Source organism: Acipenser ruthenus, chromosome 9 (genome assembly GCF_902713425.1).
Source record: "Acipenser ruthenus chromosome 9, fAciRut3.2 maternal haplotype, whole genome shotgun sequence".
In the NCBI taxonomy this organism is placed as follows: Eukaryota; Metazoa; Chordata; class Actinopteri; order Acipenseriformes; family Acipenseridae; genus Acipenser; species Acipenser ruthenus.
Genome location: NC_081197.1, coordinates 32,321,459 through 32,342,497, shown reverse-complemented (window position 1 = coordinate 32,342,497; position 21,039 = coordinate 32,321,459). Strand labels below are relative to the sequence as shown.

General features: G+C 39.4%; 1 protein-coding gene across 2 annotated transcripts in view; it reads left to right on the top strand.

The window, feature by feature from the left end:
* The window catches only part of LOC117406351 (transmembrane protein 255B-like), a 53,046-nt gene extending 34,029 nt beyond the window's left edge, over positions 1-19,017 (top strand). Inside the window, exons 4-8 of one of the 2 annotated variants that reach the window (XM_034010308.2) lie at positions 8,142-8,222; positions 11,594-11,679; positions 12,688-12,847; positions 16,513-16,656; positions 18,230-19,017. In XM_034010308.2, the coding sequence (XP_033866199.1) occupies positions 8,142-8,222; positions 11,594-11,679; positions 12,688-12,847; positions 16,513-16,656; positions 18,230-18,394 (636 nt within the window). In that variant the 3' untranslated portion in view covers positions 18,395-19,017. The remainder of the gene's footprint in view (positions 1-8,141; positions 8,223-11,593; positions 11,680-12,687; positions 12,848-16,512; positions 16,657-18,229) is intronic. The other variant, XM_034010307.2, reaches the window with a different exon arrangement.
* Positions 19,018-21,039: the final 2,022 nt, after the last annotated feature.

Below are 21,039 nucleotides of genomic sequence, written 5' to 3'. Positions count from 1 at the left end.
CTTTAGCTGATGTTTTCAAGGTAAAACTTAACTTGACATCCTATTGTTTCCATTGTGGGGATTTAGCTCAGACTTGCATTACAGAGTATCTTTTTACACATACATGTAATAGAAAGAGGCCCCAAGACAACCCATACAAGACAACACCATTAAGACACAGTCCTACTGTAAGATGAATAGTGCATGGTCACAGCACTGACTGGGATGAAGCAATAGATCTGTGGCACAGGACCTGCAATGCACTGCCTCCAGCATCATACCCCCTTTATAGTAATACAATATATTATACTCTCCAACTATATCTGAACTGTATTCAATGCCAGTATAATTAATATGTAAATATTTATCATGTGAGAAGTCTCATGAATCATTCAAGTTCAAGTTCAAGAGTTCTCTCCTCCACCCATCCCAACAGGAGTCCCATTGAATCCAAAGTTTGTGGATCAATCACCCTTTATCCACAAAAATGCACAAATAAATATGGTATCTGATAAGACTGTGGAAGTAATGCTTGCCTATTTATAAAGCCTGTCAATACTGTCTGAAAAGTGGTCTATAATCAAAGCTGCTTGTTAACCTAGGGTAGTGCATCCTGAAACAACTCATTGTAGTTGTGTAGAAACAGGACTGGCCTCCTGGGACTTTAACACACTGGTACTGATGTGGCATCATGGTACTGCAATGCGTTCTCACCAGTGTTTATTGGTTTATGTTGCGACTAATTGAAAACGTTACTACTATAGCACCCTTCTACCAATGCATCATACAGTACCCTTGTGCTACCATTGCCCCCCTGTACAGAACCATTGTCTGCAGTCATACCACCTCACTGCAGGGGTCCTGTCTACTCTGTGGATGTTAAAGATCCCCTTGACATCTTTTAAAGAGCAGCAGGAATGGTGTCCTGGATATAACTCAATATAACCCAATCATAGTCAATATAATTCTGTCAGGGATAAATTCCTCTGGTAGCTAATTCGCAAACGATGTTTCCATTCCTCACTCACTGTAAACAGCGGCATCTCAGTGGGCCCATCCTTCTTAAATAAATAAAAACGAATAGGTCCTTCACTGAAGATCATTCAATAAAGGTCTCTTGCACAAATCTGGTCCTCAATGTTAAAAATAATTAACTGACAAAGACCTGAAAGGCAGTTAAATTGGTTCAATTCATTAATATAGCGTACAGATGGAGAAAATTATGACCCTCTGGTACAGTATATACCTTTTGCTGAAGGACGGAATATAAATGTTATTCTCTAGAAACACCCAATGTCAATGGAATATCCCATTTACATTAGACTCTGTATTGCCACAATGTGTACCCCAGTGATGAAGAGAGCCTGGGATCACTCTCCCTGTTAGGTGAATGGGGCTACAGACATAAAGGTTGCTGATCCCTGAGGGATGTCTCAGATGGGTCTAAAAGCTGTTTTGACATTTAGGTCTTAATTTATAGCTGTAAAATGTCTGAGGTTAGGTGGGAGGACATGTATTTGGGAACTTTATTCTGTAGGCATCTGAAAAAAAGGACAACCATTATTAGAAAAATGTTTTTAGGAGAAACCTAACTGAACCGCTTTATTGTTTTTTTTTGTTTTAAATTTCATCAAATTAATGGAAGAAACTGTCAGCAGTATTGTAAACTAACAGTGTCAGTAGTCACTGTATCTTTAGGCTTTTATAACTTGCTGTCAGACAATCAAAAGTAACTTTGAAATGCTGGCGTTTCTAGCCAGACACACACATATGGATTTTCGTTCATTTCATTTTTAACAACTCATGTGGTAAACAAGTTGCAATTATTTGAGATGGGATCACAGTAAAAAGGACGAGTGGAGGGATACATTAAGTGAGAGTGCTGGACAGTAAGGTTGTCTGCTAATGAAACGGCTGGACCCCCACCAAGCTTCTGCTCCTTTAACCTCTCCAATAAAATCAATTCTATGACAGAGTACTTATTTTTCCTAAGACGTTGAGTTAACTACCTTGAGTAGCCATCGTTATCCTTGATAAATTTGATCAAGCGGATGCATTAGTACCATTTAAACTATGCTCCTCAGGTTTCACACCGTAGCTGGCAAGGGGTTTGCTCTTTGTTTAACCTCTATCTGAAGGACAGTTTCAAATGAAAGTGTTTAAGCCTTTATATTCTCTTTCCCATGCCTGTGTAGTATTTTATTGGTATAAAGGGCATTGCCATCCTGCCATGCTGCATTTCCCAGGAAGTACCAGACTTACTGACCTTATCTAATAAAGAAAAACTCTTGGCAAGAAGTGGGGAATTATTATTGAAGATTTTTCTGTCTAAAATGTGTTTCAAGTGTGCAATAAAAAGTCTGTGAATCTGTGAGGGAATAGATTGTATACTGTATTTATATATTTTTATTGATATAGTTTTATTATATTCCGTGGAAACTATGGTAGTATTATCAAGCTTTATTGAGTTTAATTAACATCGCTGTGAACACAGAAGGCAGTATGTTTTCCTTTGTTTAACTGCTGCATCAGTATAACAGAATCTCAGTCCTGGATAAGCTTCATCACACCGCGCCAGGGTCCCACCACAGTGAACGCGTGGGTAAATGGAAGGTCAGAGCTAGCAGAGTGATGGACGAGGTGCATTCATTTAACTGTCTTTGCGCTCCTGCACACTGCATTTTCCCTAATTGCCTTGTTGGGCTGAGCAGATTTATGGCATGTACTTCTGAGTCATAGCGTATTATTGGATAAACCAGAAATAGTAAGGGAAATAAAAAAAAGAAAAACAGCAAAAATGTAAATGATCACGTTTTTTTTCATTAAAGAGTAAGTGGTGCGGTTCAGAGAAATATAGTGTTACATGTCCCCATGTGCTGCTACAACTGTTTAAATAATGTGCCTCTAATTTTTATTTTCATTGTTAACATCCTGACAACTTTTTACACGTAACTTTAAAGTCTGTTTCAAAGATCTTTTCAAAATGGCCGCTCTAGTGCACTGGGGTTTGAGATCTGTCCTCTAAATCACTAAATAAATAAATAAATAAATAAATAAATAATGCTCTGGCTTTTCTTTTCCGAACCACATCATGGATCGTTATTGCTGTGTTACCCGTTTGACAATGTGGGCAATAATCCTTACACTATCAGTACACTAGAGCGGACATTTTGAAAAGATCTTTGAAACAGACTTTAAAGTTATAAGTGTAAAAAGTTGTCATGATGTTGACAATGAAAAGACAAATTACAGGTACATTATTTAAACAGTTGTAGCAACACGTGGGGACGTGTGATGCTATATTTTTCGGAACCCCACTACTTACTCTTTAATCTCTGAAAGAGTTGAGTTTATTACAGTTATATTACAGTTATCAATAAAGTTACATGTAAAGCTAATTCTTAAATAAAATATTTGGCCAAATATTGTAACATTATTTTAATAATCTGTCAAGCTATTTATAAGGCAAGTTTTAGGGTTGTACTTGTAATTAAGCAGTAAGTATATGGGTGCATTGAGTTTACAAGGAGATAGCAGTCTTCCTAGTGGAGTCAAGGATATTTTACCAGAGGGAGACTGTTGTCTCCAGGTACACTAGATGCCTACTCTAGTTATAGCTATGATATGACAAGTGCAGGGAGAAGGTAAAAGGTAGTTGTGCTTTATGTAGATCGCTACAGTTGGTGGAGAGGGGTGGGGGTGGGGGGCTATTCATTATTTTGATTGAATATGGGTATACCTTCACCCCTCACCAAATGACCTTCTTTAACTTCATTGCATTAGTGTACTGTAACCTCCCTGCAGTTCAGGGGCTCTTACCAGCAGGTGGGGTTGTAAGATTGGTCTTAAGGAATACCCTCTGTCAATCGGCTTTGTTTATCCCTAAGCTTGCACTGGCTCTGAAAAGAGCTTGCACTGGCTCTGAAAAGAGCTTGCACTGGCTCTGAAAAGAGCTTGCACTGGCTCTGAAAAGAGCTTTCACTGCTCTGAAAAGAGCTTCCAATAGCTCTGAAAAGAGCTTGCACTGGCTCTGAAAAGAGCTTTCACTGCTCTGAAAAGAGCTTCCAATAGCTCTGAAAAGAGCTTGCACTGGCTCTGAAAAGAGCTTCCATTGGCTCTGAAAAGAGCTTGCACTGGCTCTGAAAAGAGCTTCCATTGGCTCTGAAAAGAGCTTCCATTGGCTCTGAAAAGAGCTTCCATTGGCTCTGAAAAGAGCTTGCACTGGCTCTGAAAAGAGCTTCCATTGGCTCTGAAAAGAGCTTTCACTGCTCTGGAAAGAGCTTCCATTAGCTCTGAAAAGAGCTTTCACTGCTCTGGAAAGAGCTTCCATTGGCTCTGAAAAGAGCTTGCACTGGCTCTGAAAAGAGCTTCCATTGGCTCTGAAAAGAGCTTCCATTGGCTCTGAAAAGAGCTTCCATTGGCTCTGAAAAGAGCTTGCACTGGCTCTGAAAAGAGCTTGCACTGGCTCTGAAAAGAGCTTCCACTGGCTCTGAAAAGAGCTTTCACTGCTCTGAAAAGAGCTTCCAATAGCTCTGAAAAGAGCTTTCACTGCTCTGGAAAGAGCTTCCACTGGCTCTGAAAAGAGCTTCCATTGGCTCTGAAAAGAGCTTCCACTGGCTCTGAAAAGAGCTTCCATTTTCTCTGAAAAGAGCTTCCATTGGCTCTGAAAAGAGCTTCCATTAGCTCTGAAAAGAGCTTCCAATGGCTTCCACTAAGTCACTTTGTGAGATACTGGAACTAGACCTGCTGCTTATACTGTTGTAACAGTACTCTGACCTTCCATAAATAAATAAATAAATAAATAAATAAATAAATAAACACCTGTGCTGGTTTGTGGTGCTGGTTGATCATCTGTATTCCATATTCCCCCTCTGGGACTTCTTGATTACTAAAATATCTTGGTATCCCTGCAATTTGAATGCCAAGACCTGTATGACATTCAACCAGTCTTTACAGTAGCCACTGAAGAAATCCTTTGTTTGAAGAACACATATGCTGCCCAGCCCACTCAGCATTGATATAATGTGAGGTGCCACATTATATCAATGCTCGATTGATCGTTAAAATAATTTGCATATATTTGAATAGGAGACAGTTATCTGTACAGGGACACTAAGATACTTATCAAACAAGTTGTCAGGGTGTGATTGAATGAATACCCCACCTCCCAGCACCACAAACCAGCATGTGATTATTCTGTTTAGGGCTGGGGGATTTAGGGTCTTAAAGATATAGGGCTGTATCTATAAACATTTTTTGTTTATAAATACAGTACCTCTTTTCGTGATTGTGTACTTACGTGTTTCATTTAGGTTGTGAGATTTATGAATGAGGTCTATGGTTTCGTGTTGTCTTTGCCGTTGTGTATGCTCAGTCAACAAAAAATATGTGGTGTGCTGACAATCAGGTGTGAGTCATTGGTGTTGATTGGACTAATTTACCATTAAAAATTAAACAAGTGAAGAAACAGCTGCTTGGATTTGTGCTGCTTTTATTATTATTATTTATTTATTTCTTAGCAGACGCCCTTATCCAGGGCAACTTGCAATTGTTACAAAATATCACATTATTTTTACATACAATTACCTTATTTTTTTTACACATTGTTTTTACTGGAGCAATCTAGGTAAAGTACCTTGCTTAAGGGTACAGCAGCAGTGTCCCCCACAAGGGATTGAACCCACGACCCTCCGGTCATGAGTCCAGAGTCCTAACCACTAACCACTACTCCACACTGCTGCCCTTTTATTAAAGAGTAAGTGGCAGTTCCAAAAAATATAATGTTATACATCACCACATGTTTCTACAACTAAATAATATACCTGTCATTTTGCTTTCCTGACAACTTTTTACACTTAGAACTTATAAAGTCTGTTTCAAAGCTCTTTTCAAAATGGCCACTGTAGTGCACTGGGGTTTGAGATCTGTCCTCTAAATCATTTCAGGAAGAGCAATTAAAAAAAAAAAAAAAAGCATAACAAGTGCATTGGCTTTTCTATTCCGTACCACATCATGAATCTTTATTGCTGTGTTACTTGTTTGACAGTGTGAGCAATAATCCTTACACTATCAGTGCATTAGAGAGGCCATTTTGAAAAGAGCTTTGAAACTAACAGACTTTAAAGGTATAAGTGTAAAAAGTTGTCAGGATGTTAACAATGAAAAGAAAAGGGCTCCCAAGTGGCACATCCAGTAAAGGCACTCCGCGTGGAGTGCTGGATGCGCCCTATAGCCTGGAGTTCGCAGGTTCGAATCCAGGCTATGTCACTGCCGATTGTGACCGGGGGTTCCTAGGGGGCGGCGCACAATTGGCTGAGTGCCGCCTGGGTAGGGAGGGCTTAGGTCAGCAGGGGAATCCATGGTTCATGACACACCAGCAACACCTGTACCTGATAGGGCGCCTGCAGTTCTGCAGTGGAGCCATCAGATCTGTGTTGTCCTCCGGCACTATAGGTCTGGTGGCCTCGCTGTGGATCCGCAGTGCGAAAAATGACGGATTGGCAGGAGCACGTTTCGGCTAAAACAATAACAATTGTACTACAGGAATTGTAAAGGCATTTGTTTCTACAGTATAAAATGTTCATACTTAAAAATCAGAAATAGGTTTTAATATGTTTATTTCAGCAAGACAAAATGTGTATTTTATTTTAAACATGTAACTTAGCTGGATATATTAATGACAGACCCCACTCTACCAACACATTTGCAGTAGGCTATCTGAATGCAATTATTACTTTTATTTCTTTAATAAATGCTAAATTTACTAGCGTGTGAAAAAAACAAAACTGTTGCATAGTCATTTAGATTACATTATTTGTTTATGTATAACTAGCATGCAGCATGTGCTGTCAAAACAAACGTTTTTTTTTATTCATTGCGTCATATGACGAATAAAAACAGGGCTCATCATAATATTATTAATACATTTAGCTAATGCCTTTATCCAAGGCGACTTCATACTATATCTTACTCCAGCAGTTTATTGTTTGTTGTGAGGGTGTACTGACTGTGCACCGGTAGTTTATATGGTTAAATAAATATTCACTGATCAACCTTAGTAATCCTCCGTTCACCCCCCGGACCTACTCTATCTAATAGAAAAAAATAAGCTGTGTGTTTTGTGAAGTTGTGTGCTTTATTTTCTGTTTTAAAAACATTTCTGTAATTTTCACCGCTTCGACGCCATGATAAAGTTATTTACACACCTCCCGTACAGTGTTGCTATGGTTATGTTACGTGAGCAAGCTAGAGTCTTCATTGCTTGATCTGGCCGCACGTGTAATTAATAGAAATCACACTGGCTGGTCTGATTTACAAGGTGAAGATTAGTTTAGCCACACAGAAAAAACTTTCGCTTGTGGCGAGCAGCTAGAGGGAACGTAGGTCTACCCAAATCACGGTAGTCACCACGCAAGTCACCTCTTTTGTCTCTGTATTTGCATAACGGACAAATTCAGAGACAAAAAACAGCAATCCACACAAACACAAGCAGCTGTTTCTTCACTTGTTTCACTTGGATTGGTAAATTAGCCCAATCAGTTAGTAAATTAGCCCTTCATCTGTGGAGAGATTGATCCGAATAATGAGTATGTGCAGCAGTAGTTGACAGGCGGATGACCAACAGCACAGAAGTTATAAGGTGCCAGGAAGCAGCAGCAGCAGCAGCTTAAACATTCTCAATCTATAAAAATCTGTATTTTCTAAAAGTGGCAAAACAAGCAAAGAACAAAATTATTTTCCTTCTAAAACTTCTTATTTCTTGTTTGTTTCTCAATTTGTAGCGTTACCATGGAATTGTCTCTTTTTTTATACAGGTTTTAAAAATACAAATATATTGGAGTCTTTCTGTAATTTTAGGGGCAAGGTTCAGCTGTTACTCTAGCCTTATTATCACTAAATGTTCTGCAAGTCTCCCCTGCCTCCCCACCTCCCCTCCTTTGCAGCTGTATCTCCCGTAGGTCAGTGGTCCTCCATCACCTGGCCTTGGTTGAGCTCTGACCCACAGTGGAGGTCGCACCTCAATTGAGGACAGGTCCTGCTGGACCAGACGAGATCCTGTGCCAAACACCCCACACCGCATTTCACACTACATCTAGCAATGCTGTGCCTCAATCTTTCAATTACTATCTCTTACAGTTGAATTTTTTTCTTCTTTTTTCTAGGATAGAAGACCTCTGTCTGAAGGCAGATGCCAGTTTTATTCCAGTGGTTCAGGTTATGCCTATGACAACTATCACACAGAGGTAATTACTTCAATGGTCTTAATGGGGGAGGCATGGTTTATATTAAGTTGGTGTGGCAATGTGCCCCACCCCTGTGTGCATTTCTGTATTGTATGTTACGTGTGCTGTGTTAATGTTGGTGTATAGATATGGCTACACGGGATATAAATGGGTGTGTGCAGCACGAGTTATTTAAAATGTATAATTGTATTTAGGCACGGGATTGCACTTCACGTGCATTTAAAGTATTTAATATGTGAGCACGAGGTTGCACATAATTAATTCACGTGCTGGGATTCAAGTGAATAATTAATTAGTAATTGAATCCCGGCACAACAGTATATATAGATGCACGTTTTACTCACTCGGGGTTGGGTGTTCGGTGAGTGGAGAACGGGTGTGGAGAAGGAGGTAAAGGTAACGAAAATAAACTAAAATAATAATTGATAGTTGTTTGACTCACCGTGTTTTGTTTGTCTGTCCGTCCACTGTTTTGTTTAGTGTTAATCCGTTTTGTTTGTCTCTTTATTTTGGCCTCAAGTGCCGTGTCCTGTTTTTCTGTTTTGTTTAAAACCTTTTGTTTGTTTATTAAAACACTGATCGCTGTCGCTACTCAGTTACACACAGTACATCTGTCTCTGTAATTCTTTCTGGTCTGAAGTCCTCCCTGCAGCTAGCCTGTCACAGCTGGTCAGAAAAAAGCTTCGAGAGTAATTACTCAGTGATGTTAAGATCTCTACAGGGCATATCAAGTGTACAAGTAGATTAGTCTTCTGTATAAAGTTGAAAGAGGCTGTTGTCTCCCAGAACACTCGATGTAAACTCTAGTTACAGTTTTTAATTGATAAGTACATTGGTCTCTCTTTGTTTTATGGTCCTGCTTTTTGGCCACTGGCTGCTGTTGGTATGCTGTCAATTGAATCTCTGACATTTGTTTATCCAAACTGTACCATATCGGTTTATTTCAGGATAACAGGATTTGGAATCCCAGTGAAACGAATACACTGTTAAAAAACAAAAAAAGTAATCTAAAATATATTTATCATCAATGTACAAAGTACTGTAAGTATTTCAGGAATGAGAGTGGGAAAGTGTCTATGTGTAAACACCTTGGTAACGTAAAACTGCTGCTTTTTATTTGGCCTTGTTCCTTGCAGTTATAAATCTCAACACCGTCGCAGCAGTTCTGTTTGTTAGAATCGCCTCCCTGGGGTTTAATAGAAATGCATTTTTTGATTGCTTCATTACAGGAGGCGTTTGTGGAAACGTCTTCCCCTGGCAGAACAGCAAACTTCACTAGGAATTACAGCCGATAAAGCAGGGCATCAAATCAGACATCGCTTTCTGTTTTTCATTCTGGCTTGGTGTGAAATTACATTCCAGGCCTCTGATGGAATCTCTCGGCTCAGATAACAAATCTTTGCCATCAGAGCTCATTAGTCTCTGTTTTGTGGGAGGCATTGGCTTACAGTTAAACAGGTGGCTTCGCCAGGAATGCAGAGAAGAGCACATTGAAGGCTGAAAGAAAATGGAGGACAGGGAAAAATGTAAAGTGAAAAACATTTCATTGTGCTGACGCTGACCTCCAGTATCCAGACAATACTATTCCAGCAGACATATACTGTAATGTGGAGCAAATCCATCTGAAGAATTAGGAAGGTGGATCAGTCATGTTACTGGGGGTGCACATCTTTACGGCATAATCCTTCAAATAAAATAATATGTAGTGTTTCAGAATATGGCTGTTAAAAGTAGTGTAGACCCCAGTTTTCTTATGGTTTTCCTTATCTGTTGTGGCTGCATCAGTTCTGAATTGGGGGCATGCTGTGCTCTTCACACCACACGGTGCTCTGGGAATCTGCTGTTATTTTTCACAATCACATGGCACGAATGCTGTAAACCTGCTTCTCTTGTTAAAATAAAATATTCACTGCTTTCATGAAGGAATTAAAATCCTCCGTAATAAGGGGATCCCGAGTGGCGCATCCAGTAAAGGCACTCTGCATGGAGTGCAGGATGTGCCCTATAGCCTGGAGGTTGCCAGTTCGGGTCCAGGCTATTCCACTGCTGCCTGCGGACGGGAGTACCCAGAGGGTGGCGCACAATTGGTCGAGCGCCGCCAGGGGTGGGGAGGGCTTAGGTTAGCCAGGGTGTCCTTGGCTCACCGCGCACCAGCGACCCCTGTAGACTGCCCAGGCACCTGCGGGCCTGCCTGCAAGCGGCCCAGAGCTGTGTGGTCCTCCGATGCTGTAGCTCTGAGGTAGCTGCAAGGCGGGCCTGCAGAGTGAAAAGAAGCGGACGACTTACGACACACGTTTCGGAGGACGCATGTGTTCATCTTCATCTCTCCCGAGTCATCGCGGGAGTTGCAGCGGTGAGCCAGGCTTAAAATTGGGCATTTCAATTTGGGGAGAAAATGGGGTAAAAAAACAATTGCTGATTCCAAATAAATAAATAATAAAATAAATCCTCTGTAATAAACTTCCTTGGTAGCCTGCGGGGGGAGATTTTGATGAAGCCCAAGGCAGGGATTTCATTTGACTATATAAACTGTCCTCTACATTAGTGAGATTACTGTGTGTCAGAAATCCCCACAAGGTGCTCTCATGGGAGCTAGCTGGCCTCAGGCCTATGAGCAGTGCTTGGCAGCCCAGTTCAAATTTAGCACAACAGATGACTCCATCCTTTCATAAAGGGAACTGGGGTCAGTTATCAGTAACCTGGGAATGTTTTGTGAGATTAAACACTGCCAGAAAGGCACAGCTTCTGTAATAACTTTGCGAAGACAGCAGGCCGGGTGATTTCTTTTTCATTTCGAATGTGAAAAAAGCATTAAATATGGTGTGCATGTACTGTAAATATTTTACTAAATAGCAAACATTGTAGCTATGTATTCAAACTTCCCAAAGCTATGTTAATTTTACAAAATGTCCTTTTTTGTTGTTCTTTGTCCTAATGTAACTGTTTTTCCCCCTCTCAAAATAATAACAGGGTTGGTTGTTACTTTGGTATACCACAGCAGACAATTTTGCTGTATTATCCACAGAAATCAACACATTTGGGAATCATTAGGGGATGTTTTCACAAACAAGCAACAGGAAACAATTCCAACGTTATTACAAACATTAGACATGGTTTTAAAAAAAAATAATAATTGAACTGTATACTGCATTAACATTGTTTTCTGTTATTCTTATTTTTGTGAGTCTTTTAAATGCGGAAATAATTTTTTTGTATCTTGTAACATATAATAAATGTTCACTTTTCATGTTTGTTGGCTTAGCAGTGTAATAAAGCCGTCATCGATCACTGTATGCCTCTGATAAAAAAAATTTAAAAACCTGTTCATTCCCTTCTGATGTATGTCTGCTTGTTTGTTTTTTGCATAACAGGTTTTATGTTACACCTTCAGCAGTAAGTGCAAGCTGAGGGTTAAGAGTAACACTTGTTACTGCTGTGACTTGTACAACTGTGAAAGGTAAGATCATCTCTATTAAAAAGGGCACTGAAGAATTCACTTTATTCTCTTGAAAGACCAAAGCATTTTAAATGCCATTTTTCCCCAAATTGATTTTAGCCTTTTTTTTTCATTCTGTTTTAAATGCGTCCCACTTTAAACTGCCCCCTCGCCTTCCCTTATTTTGTTTTTATTAATTCCGCATCCCTGTGAGGGTAGTGTGTTTAAACATGCTTTAAATATACCTGCTGATATCTCATGAATCATTTCAGCTTGCAGCTTCATATTGTCAGGGTTCTAGTGCACCATCTGTGCAGTCTACTTCATTACAATACAGACCTTGTGCATTTCCTAAAGGGTTAAAATGCATTTCCAGAATTACTAACAATACAATAATAATTGTATTGCAACCATTAATACTACTATTACTACACATCCTCTGTTAAAGGGTGCTAAATAGAATTCTTTTCCAGCTGCCCTTGACAGCTGGTTTTGTCAGTAACACATATATTTAAATAGAACTACTACTACTACTAATAATAATATTAATAATAATAACCGAGACGTAACCATCTTGCAAAGGACTGATCAGTCACCAAGACGTGAATTATTAGTCCACATGCAAAGAAGATATGAACACATGAACATTTAACATCCAACATAAGCCATTTAAACTAGCATGCAAATTATGTTGACAAAAGCCGAATAGAAATGAAATGCTTGAGTGCATAAGTGTGGTACTGACTGAGCAGGAACAAAGTGAAAGACCCACTGAAGCCGTAAACAGCATTTTTAGATCACCATAGCCTAAGTGAAACAAGTACTGTACTTATCTACAAATACATACTTATGAAACAAAAACCTTTCTACTGTCCCAAGGTTTGTAACTGCTTGTCCATACAAGCCTGGCTGTTTCATACAGTGGTTAAGATGTGGGTTGTAATGGACATGATTTCAGTTGCTCTTATGTGTGGTCAGAGCTTTGTTGAACTGCTACTAAAGCTATTATAACGTATAATCTCTTTCCAGCCCTGAGCGCTACTCAAAGTACTATGAATACACGGGAGTGAGCAGCTGCATGGATGCCAGTCACCTCTATTGCCTCCTGTGGGCCTCCGTCGTGCTCAATGTGCTGGGGCTGTTCCTTGGAATTGTCACGGCCGCGATACTCGGAGCGTTCAAAGACATTGTAAGACAATTGTTTTTATTATTTTACACAGTCTAACACCGCCTAGGGTTGTATAGGGAGCCTACGATTTAACTTTATTCAGCTCCAGGTGTATGAATTTAGCATCCTGTATGTGTTGTACGAATGAACAAATGTGAATTGTAACCTGCCTGTGGTCTTCTGGGACACCTATGAAATGAAATGTTCCATCTCAAGAGTCTACAGCTATGGCCAACAGTTTTGCATCACCCTATAGAATTAACTAATTTTGCTTCATAAAGTCGAATGAAACCTGCTGAATAATGTTACGTTAACATATTGAATTACATACGCTGTAGTTTTCCATATACTTAACGAAAAACAGACACAAATTAAAAATTGACATTTCGCAATCTATAGCATGAAATACTTCCTGCAGACTTTTGCGATATCATTTTGTAGTTTCTTTGATTGTCATATAGTTTAAATTATGTTCATATCATTTTTTTTTAAATATGTCTCAATCCTGAAATTCTAGGTGATGCAAAGCCTTTGGTCATAGCTGTATGTGTTTTAAATATATGACTTAACAAACAGTGTTTTCTCTGTAAATGGTCTATATATATATATATATATATATATATATATATATGTGTGTGTGTGTGTGTGTGTGTGTGTGTGTGTGTGTGTGTGTGTGTGTGTATATTGTGTGTATATATATATGTATGAGTTATTTGTAAAGTTGTCTTATATACTTTTTTAATATAATGTATGGTAAAATATATTTTTAAATGACATACCATGAAAAATATATTCTAAATAAATTAAAAACTACATAGAAAATACATTAAATGTACATATATAAGATTGTAATAAATGAACCAGTGATTGAAACATTATCATTAGCAGTTAAACATTAGAATGTCTGTCCATAGCGCCCCATGTACATGTGTACCACGGAACCAACCCATGAAGGCCAATTAACCTCTCTGTCAAGCAGGAACTTCATTTGACATTCCCTTCAAATGTTACAGCCCCCAGAACTCTGAGTGCTTTCTTTATACAACCGTGAATTATACATTGTATTATTAATATTTAAATATATTCCTATACTGTATATTATAACCATATGGATAAGCACTTAAGGTCATGGATTTCATGCTTACCATTTTGAAGTTTCCAAATTGCCATTTGGGTGGGTGGGGGGTGGTGCGGGAAGTTCTGTTTTATATCTATGCCCATTTACCCTGCTGCTTGTACTAAAACAAATACCCGGAGAAACCAGTTACAATTGCAGTACAAACTAATATTCAGACACAGGGAGGGATTACCCATGCCATTTAACAGTGTATAAGCATGTATAACCTAGCACTACAGTATGCTCTGTTCAGCTGTGTTATTTTATTAAACACTAAAGTATACATACAGTCACCCTAATACTCACAATGGAGAATGAATGAGAATTTAAAGAAATTGATTTTTTCTTTTAGCACACCTGGTCTCTCTTGCCTTGAATGCGTAAAAGGTACCTGCCTGTTAAAGTTTAGGTTCACTGGAAACATTGCCCAGATCAGGCACCCCTTATCATTACAGCACAGTTTTAAATAGGGCCTGATGCGAGTAAAACTTATTTCAATCCTGACAGGGCTGTTCCATAGAGGATCATTATAAGCCCCAAAAAATCAATGCAGAAACTGAACAACTTCCTTGTCTGCCTGTTATTCTGTTAAATGAGCCACTGGTTATCTCCCTGTGGACATTCTGATGCAAGCCAGACCTTAATAATCCACCTCACACGCTAGCAGTTTTAGCAATTCTGAGCTATTCAGCGAACACTTGTCTGTTACTGATTTCTGCTCCACATTAAGCCAAAGCCACACAAATTAATCTTGTGCAGTGGAAAAAGAAAGAAGCAGAAGAGATGAAAGTGAGATCACCAACTTGGTTTTATAAGCACAGTACAATAACTCAAGTGCCTACTGCCTAGTTGTAATGTGTACAGTAACTCAAGTGAGCCTAGCTGTAATGTGTACAGTAACTCAAGTGAGCCTAGCTGTAATGTGTACAGTAACTCAAGTGCCTACAGCCTAGCTGTAATGTGTACAGTAATTTAAATGCCTACAGCCTAGCTGTAATGTGTACAGTAATTCAAATGCCTACAGCCTAGCTGTAATGTGTACAGTAACTCAAGTGAGCCTAGCTGTAATGTGTACAGTAACTCAAGTGAGCCTAGCTGTAATGTGTACAGTAACTCAAGTGAGCCTAGCTGTAATGTGTACAGTAACTCAAGTGCCTACAGCCTAGCTGTAATGTGTACAGTAACTCAAGTGCCTACAGCCTAGCTGTAATGTGTACAGTAATTCAAATGCCTACAGCCTAGTTGTAATGGCGAGTTCATTTATAGCAATCCATGTATGGCTCCATTTTATTTTTACAAACGAGTATAGATTCATAACGAGAGAACTGTTTGTAAATAATTGAATTTTTGGTATTGCTTATGGAAAAGCAATTGTGTTGCTGGGAAATGACGTCCTGCTTGGTGCACCGTCAGGCTAGAGGCATTGCTGAGTGCTCTGTTCCCCAAAGCCATTTTATAATGTGACTCACAATTTATCAACAAGCCAAAAATAATAAATAACAGAGTGGTACAGGATCAAGTTAAACTGATTGCTGCATAGGAAACGTCATGAAGTCTCAGAATAGAGCATACATTTTCCTACAGTAAAATCCCTTAAAGCTAGACACCAGCTTTGCTCTGAGAGTAAGACATGTGAAATAGTGTAAATGTGATACACATCCACTGGAGGCAGAATGTTGCAGGGGGACAGGTTAATGGTTACACTCTGCTGTGTCAGGTGTACTGCAGACATGATTCTATTAAGGCCACAGGGCTGCTTTAAACATCTGAGTTCCAGGATGTGTTGACTGGAACAGAAAATGATACTAGGTGAATTTCCACAATAGCTGAGATGTTTCATAGCCATGACAAGTTTTATTTATTATTTATTATTAATTTCTTAGCAGACGCCCTTATCCAGAGCGACTTACAATTGTTACAAGATATCACATTATTTTTGCATACAATTACCCATTTATACAGTTGGGTTTTTACTGGAGCAATCTAGGTAAAGTACCTTGCTCAAGGGTACAAGTTGCTGTTTAACCCTTTCATTCCTTGAGGTCCCACCTTATCTTGGCGCTATATCTTAACATATGCTATTGGAACTTCACAGGACTCCTAGCTCCCAGTCTGAGGTAGTGTTGAAATATATAAAATGTTGTCCTGTTCTCATGCACTGTATACTCAATAAAGGACTACCTTCTTCAGCTCGACAAGAATAATTCAGGACTGAATTCAGGACCCCCCCGCCCCCCCATTGTTGTACACAAGTCAGTTATCTAAGAGGATTGTGAGCCGTATCAGATAGTAATTCTCACATGTGTAAAAGTATTAAAACTCGGCATAACATTACCTCACAGTATCTACGACTAGCCACATTGCTAGTTAGAATCCATTTTATCACACTGAAAAAAATCTTTAACATCTGATGGAACAGTGTTTTCTAATTTTGCCATTTGTCAACCTAGCACCAATGGAGCTAATGTATACCATTGTTAATGTACACAAAATGCTGATTGATGACTGGTAAGTATTTAAGTTGTTCATGAAGGTTTTTAAACGGGTGTCTGTGACTTTTTGTTTGCAGAAGCCAGTGACCCAGATCAACTGCAGCTCTGCTCCTCCTCCTCACATTCTCTACAACCCTGCTCAACAAGTCTTGACCTACGCTGGTTTCTGCCCCTCTAACCAAGCTCTTCCAGCCTACCCCAATTACCCACTGCCAGTCCAGGTAAGGCACCGCATTGCACAGGGCTCAGAGGTACCAGCTGCTAAAAAGTCAAGGGATGTTTTATTCAAACGTTTCCTTAACGCAGCCAGCTTGAATGACACTCCTGAGTAATGCTGCCTTGTTAGTCTGAAGTCAGTGAACTTTCATGAACTTCATGCTAGCATGCAAAGGACACCTAGAACACATCATCTCTGAAATCTAATGTAGATGAAAAACCAGCGTGGAGTCCGAGAATAAATCTTTGACGTTGCACCCCCATAATAAAAAACAGCTCATTATTACTTAGACCTTAACAATGTTAAGGAATATCTTGATTTGTTTTTAATTGTATGAATAAAAGCTTTTATTGTGGCACTCATGATGATTATTTAAGAAAAAATAAACTAAACTTAACCTTAAAGTAATGCCTTGTTCAGCTAAATCCAACAGGCATGTCGGTGACATTCATCCCCTATCACTGCTGTGAATTAAAATTCAGAGCCGGCAGTAACATGTTAAAGTAGATCACCTCGACCTATACTCCATATGCATGTGTAAAAGCAAGTTTCATCACAATTTTACATGGGGCTCAGTATATACATGCAATGTAAGTGTGGGACAGACAGACAAGGTGTCTCCATATACCCCCAGACTATGATATCTTCCATAAACAAGTGAACAAGTGGTTCTCAAGATATATAGTGCCTTGCAAAAGTATTCAGACCCCAAACTCAGCGCTCAAACAATGGGAGTGGAGTAATAGTGCAAAGCAACATTGGAGTGGCTCATAAACAAAAAGGTGAATGTCCTACAGTGGCCCAGTCAAAGTCCTGATCTCAATCCCATTGAGAATCTGTGGCACTATTTGAAAATTGCGGTCCACAAGCATCGTCCAACCAACCTGAACAACCTGGAGCAAATCTGCCAATTTCAAATCTGAAATTTCAATGTACCATTTGTAATTCAGTAATATGAGAGAATTGGTCAGGGGTCTGAATACTTTTGCAAGGCACTGTATGTTAAAATATAAATGTGACACACAGGCAGACAGTCTGATGGACAGAGACATATTTCCCAAGATTATGATAAATTAGATTACTTACTCACAATCGGACCGGTATTATTCTCTATGCAAAACTCAAAAGTATGACATGCGTACGCATCCCCAGCAGGTATAATAAGACTGTGTCAATTGTATGACCTGCATTCATGTTCTCAGATGTACTAAATATTCACTGTCCCGCTTGTGCTCAGACACGTTGACTTGATGTGACCCATCAGGAAAGAAATGAACCACTCTGAGGATTTAGAACATCGGTAGTCTGGATATCTCAGGAGTTCTTCCAGCATCTGTAGGCTTTGCTCCAAAGTGTGTACAAGTTACTATATCAATAGTAGGCGTCCATACTAATGAAGACCCAAGGGTAGCTCATTTATTGTCAGGAAGTACCCTTGGATCTTCATTGGACACCATTGAATTGAATGTTTTGGAAAAATAGTTTTGACCCACTTGTCAGCTACCTAAAGTAACAATGAACTGTGTATCATTTGCCTTTCTATATTATACAACTATCGCCTGTTTTTACTGTTGTAGCATCACAGCAGTTTCCAAGTACCGTCTTCAGCTGACACCCCTCTTCCTGATGACAGTCAGGCCTCCTCCCAGGCCTCCTCCAGCTATGTGCTTTCTCCCAACGCTCCGTCTCTGTACACGCCCCCCTATAACCCTGGGGATAAACCACCGCCGTATGCTTCCTGAGTACATGCTTCAGTGTCTCCAGTAGAAGATCACGTGCTACTAAGAACACACAGCGACTGCGTGTGCAGTGATCATTACACTTCTCATGCACTGTGAGCAGACAAGACCATTGCAGCCTTCTGTTTTTAATGTGGATTTTAAGGCAAACACGTTTCTTTACTTTAAATTACTGTGAAGTCTGCATGCCACCAATCATGTGTTCATTTTAATCCCTCGTTTTTAAACATGTAGGGGGTTTTCTCAAGAGATCTGATAACAGCCACTGTTTAGATTACGGAATCCGGCCCTTTTTAAATATATTTTCTCAGTGACTGTTTGTATTGAATGCTTTCTTTTTTTTTGTTTTAAATGACAGAGGTCCAGATTATTAACAGTGGTGGCATTTGGGTACACCACTGTTTATTTCAGTTGAATAGACCTCACAGTATCAAAATGTATTGTCCTCAACAAGCAAACAAAATACACAATGAGGAACTATTAATATATTCATTTATGTTGTTTGTTTATTTATATCTATACCATATCTAACATGCATACAATTTATTTGTATACAACATGGACATATCTCATTGTCACATCTGTTTTAAAGTTAGTTTTGTGAAAACTGTTGTAATAATAATAAAAAAAAAAAAAAAAAAATGAAATCCTCAGATTCTTGCAAAACCTGTGTTTTAAAATCTAATGATTGTTTGCCTTACAGAGTTAGAGTAAGCAACATCAAAATTCATTTTATTGCTGTCCCCATACCTTTATGATGTGTGTAATTGTTCTGAGTGGTCCTTAAATCTGTGTTAAGGTGCTACTCTTCTGTCCTAGTTGCCTGCTATAGACCTCTGTAATATTCACTAGATCAGTCAAACAAAAGGACTTTATCCAAAGTGGCAGATCCCTAGATGGCGATGTTTTTTGAAAGGCACTTTTTTATAGTATATCAATGGCAGGAAATTACAACTTTAGACTAGCTCCTGAACCCTAATGTAAGCACCAGAAAGATGGTCATTTGAAGCTACTTAGTCTTTGATATGTATGTTTCCCTGTTTCGGGGGGTGGGGTGGGGGTCTAGAGAATTCAAGTTATGAAACATCATGATATTTGGAAGCCCTTCTAGTCATGCTGACCCTTTTTGGAGATTGCTGTGTAGGAATTGTCAAAAGTCAATGAAGCTCTCTGTTTGGACACAAGGGATACTGCAGGTAAGCTTTATAACTGCTGTTGTTTCTGTTTTGCCCCTTAAATATTCACATATTTCAGCGACAAAACACGGCATTCAAACCGCAGGCTTTGAGCGTTGAGTAAAGTTAAAAGTAAAATAATTGTAAGGATCATGCAGCATGTCCCATGATCTCAATTTTATAAACAGCCCATGTGGACTAACATCAAACTGGCAACCTTGCATTGCAGCAGATCTGCACTCCCAAATAATATCGCCTTACAATTCCACTGCTTTCGTAATTATCCAAATACAAACCTGTTCTCATCTGAGGCACCTGGTGATGGATCAACTGACTTAGCAAACTTTTTGGGGTTTCATTATACTGTACAGCTTTGAAATGGATGACAGCATTGATTGGCTAGACTCCAGAATTATTAGCATTGCCCCTGCTCAATGAAAATACGATGACCTCCACCTGAAGGATACAGACAAGTTTGTTGTAAACGCTCCTACAAAAGCAGGGTAAACTGAAGATGTGACAAAGGTACACAACAGTGTAACAGTCTAATTAATTAATGGGATTCATGGCAGAGTAGCAAGGTGGAAACCATTGCTCACTAAGAAGAACATGAACGCTCGTCTCAAGTTTGCCAAAAAGCACCTGGATGATCCTCAAGAGTTCTGGAACAATGTTCTATGGACAGATGAGTCAAAAGTGGAACTTTTTGGCCGACATGGGCCCCGTTACGTCTGGCGAAAACCAAACACTGCATTCCACAGTAAGAACCTCATACCAACAGTCAAGCATGGTAGTGGTAGTGTCATGGTTTGGGGATGCTTTGCTGCATCAGGATCTGGACGCCTTGCCATCATTGAAGGAACCATGAATTCTGCTCTGTGTCAGAGAATTCTACAGGAGAATGTCAGGCCATCCGTCCGTGAGCTGAAGTGCAGCTGGGTCATGCAGCAAGACAATGATCCCAAACACACAAGCAAGTCTACATCAGAATGGTTGAAGAACAAGAAATTTAAAGTTTTGGAATGGCCTAGTCAAAGTCCACACCTAAACCCCATTGAGATGTTGTGGCAGGACTTGAAACAAGCAGTTCATGCTCGAAAACCCGCAAATGTCACTGAGTTGAACCAGTTCTGTATGGAGGAGTGGGCCAAAATTCTTCCATGGCGCTGTGAGAGACTAATCAAAAACTACAGGAAGCGTTTGGTTGCAGTTATTGCTCCTAAAGGTGGCGTAACCAGTTATTGAGTCTAAGGCGGTGATTACTTTTTCACACGGGGGCATTGGGTGTTGCATAACTTTCTTTAATAAATAAATTAAATATGTATCACATTTTTGTGTTATTTGTTCACTCAGGGTCCCTTTTATCTAATATTAGGTTTTGGTTGAAGATCTGATAACATTCAGTGTCACAAATATGCAAAAATGCAGAAAATCAGACAGGGTGGCAAATACTTTTTCACGGCACTGTGTGTA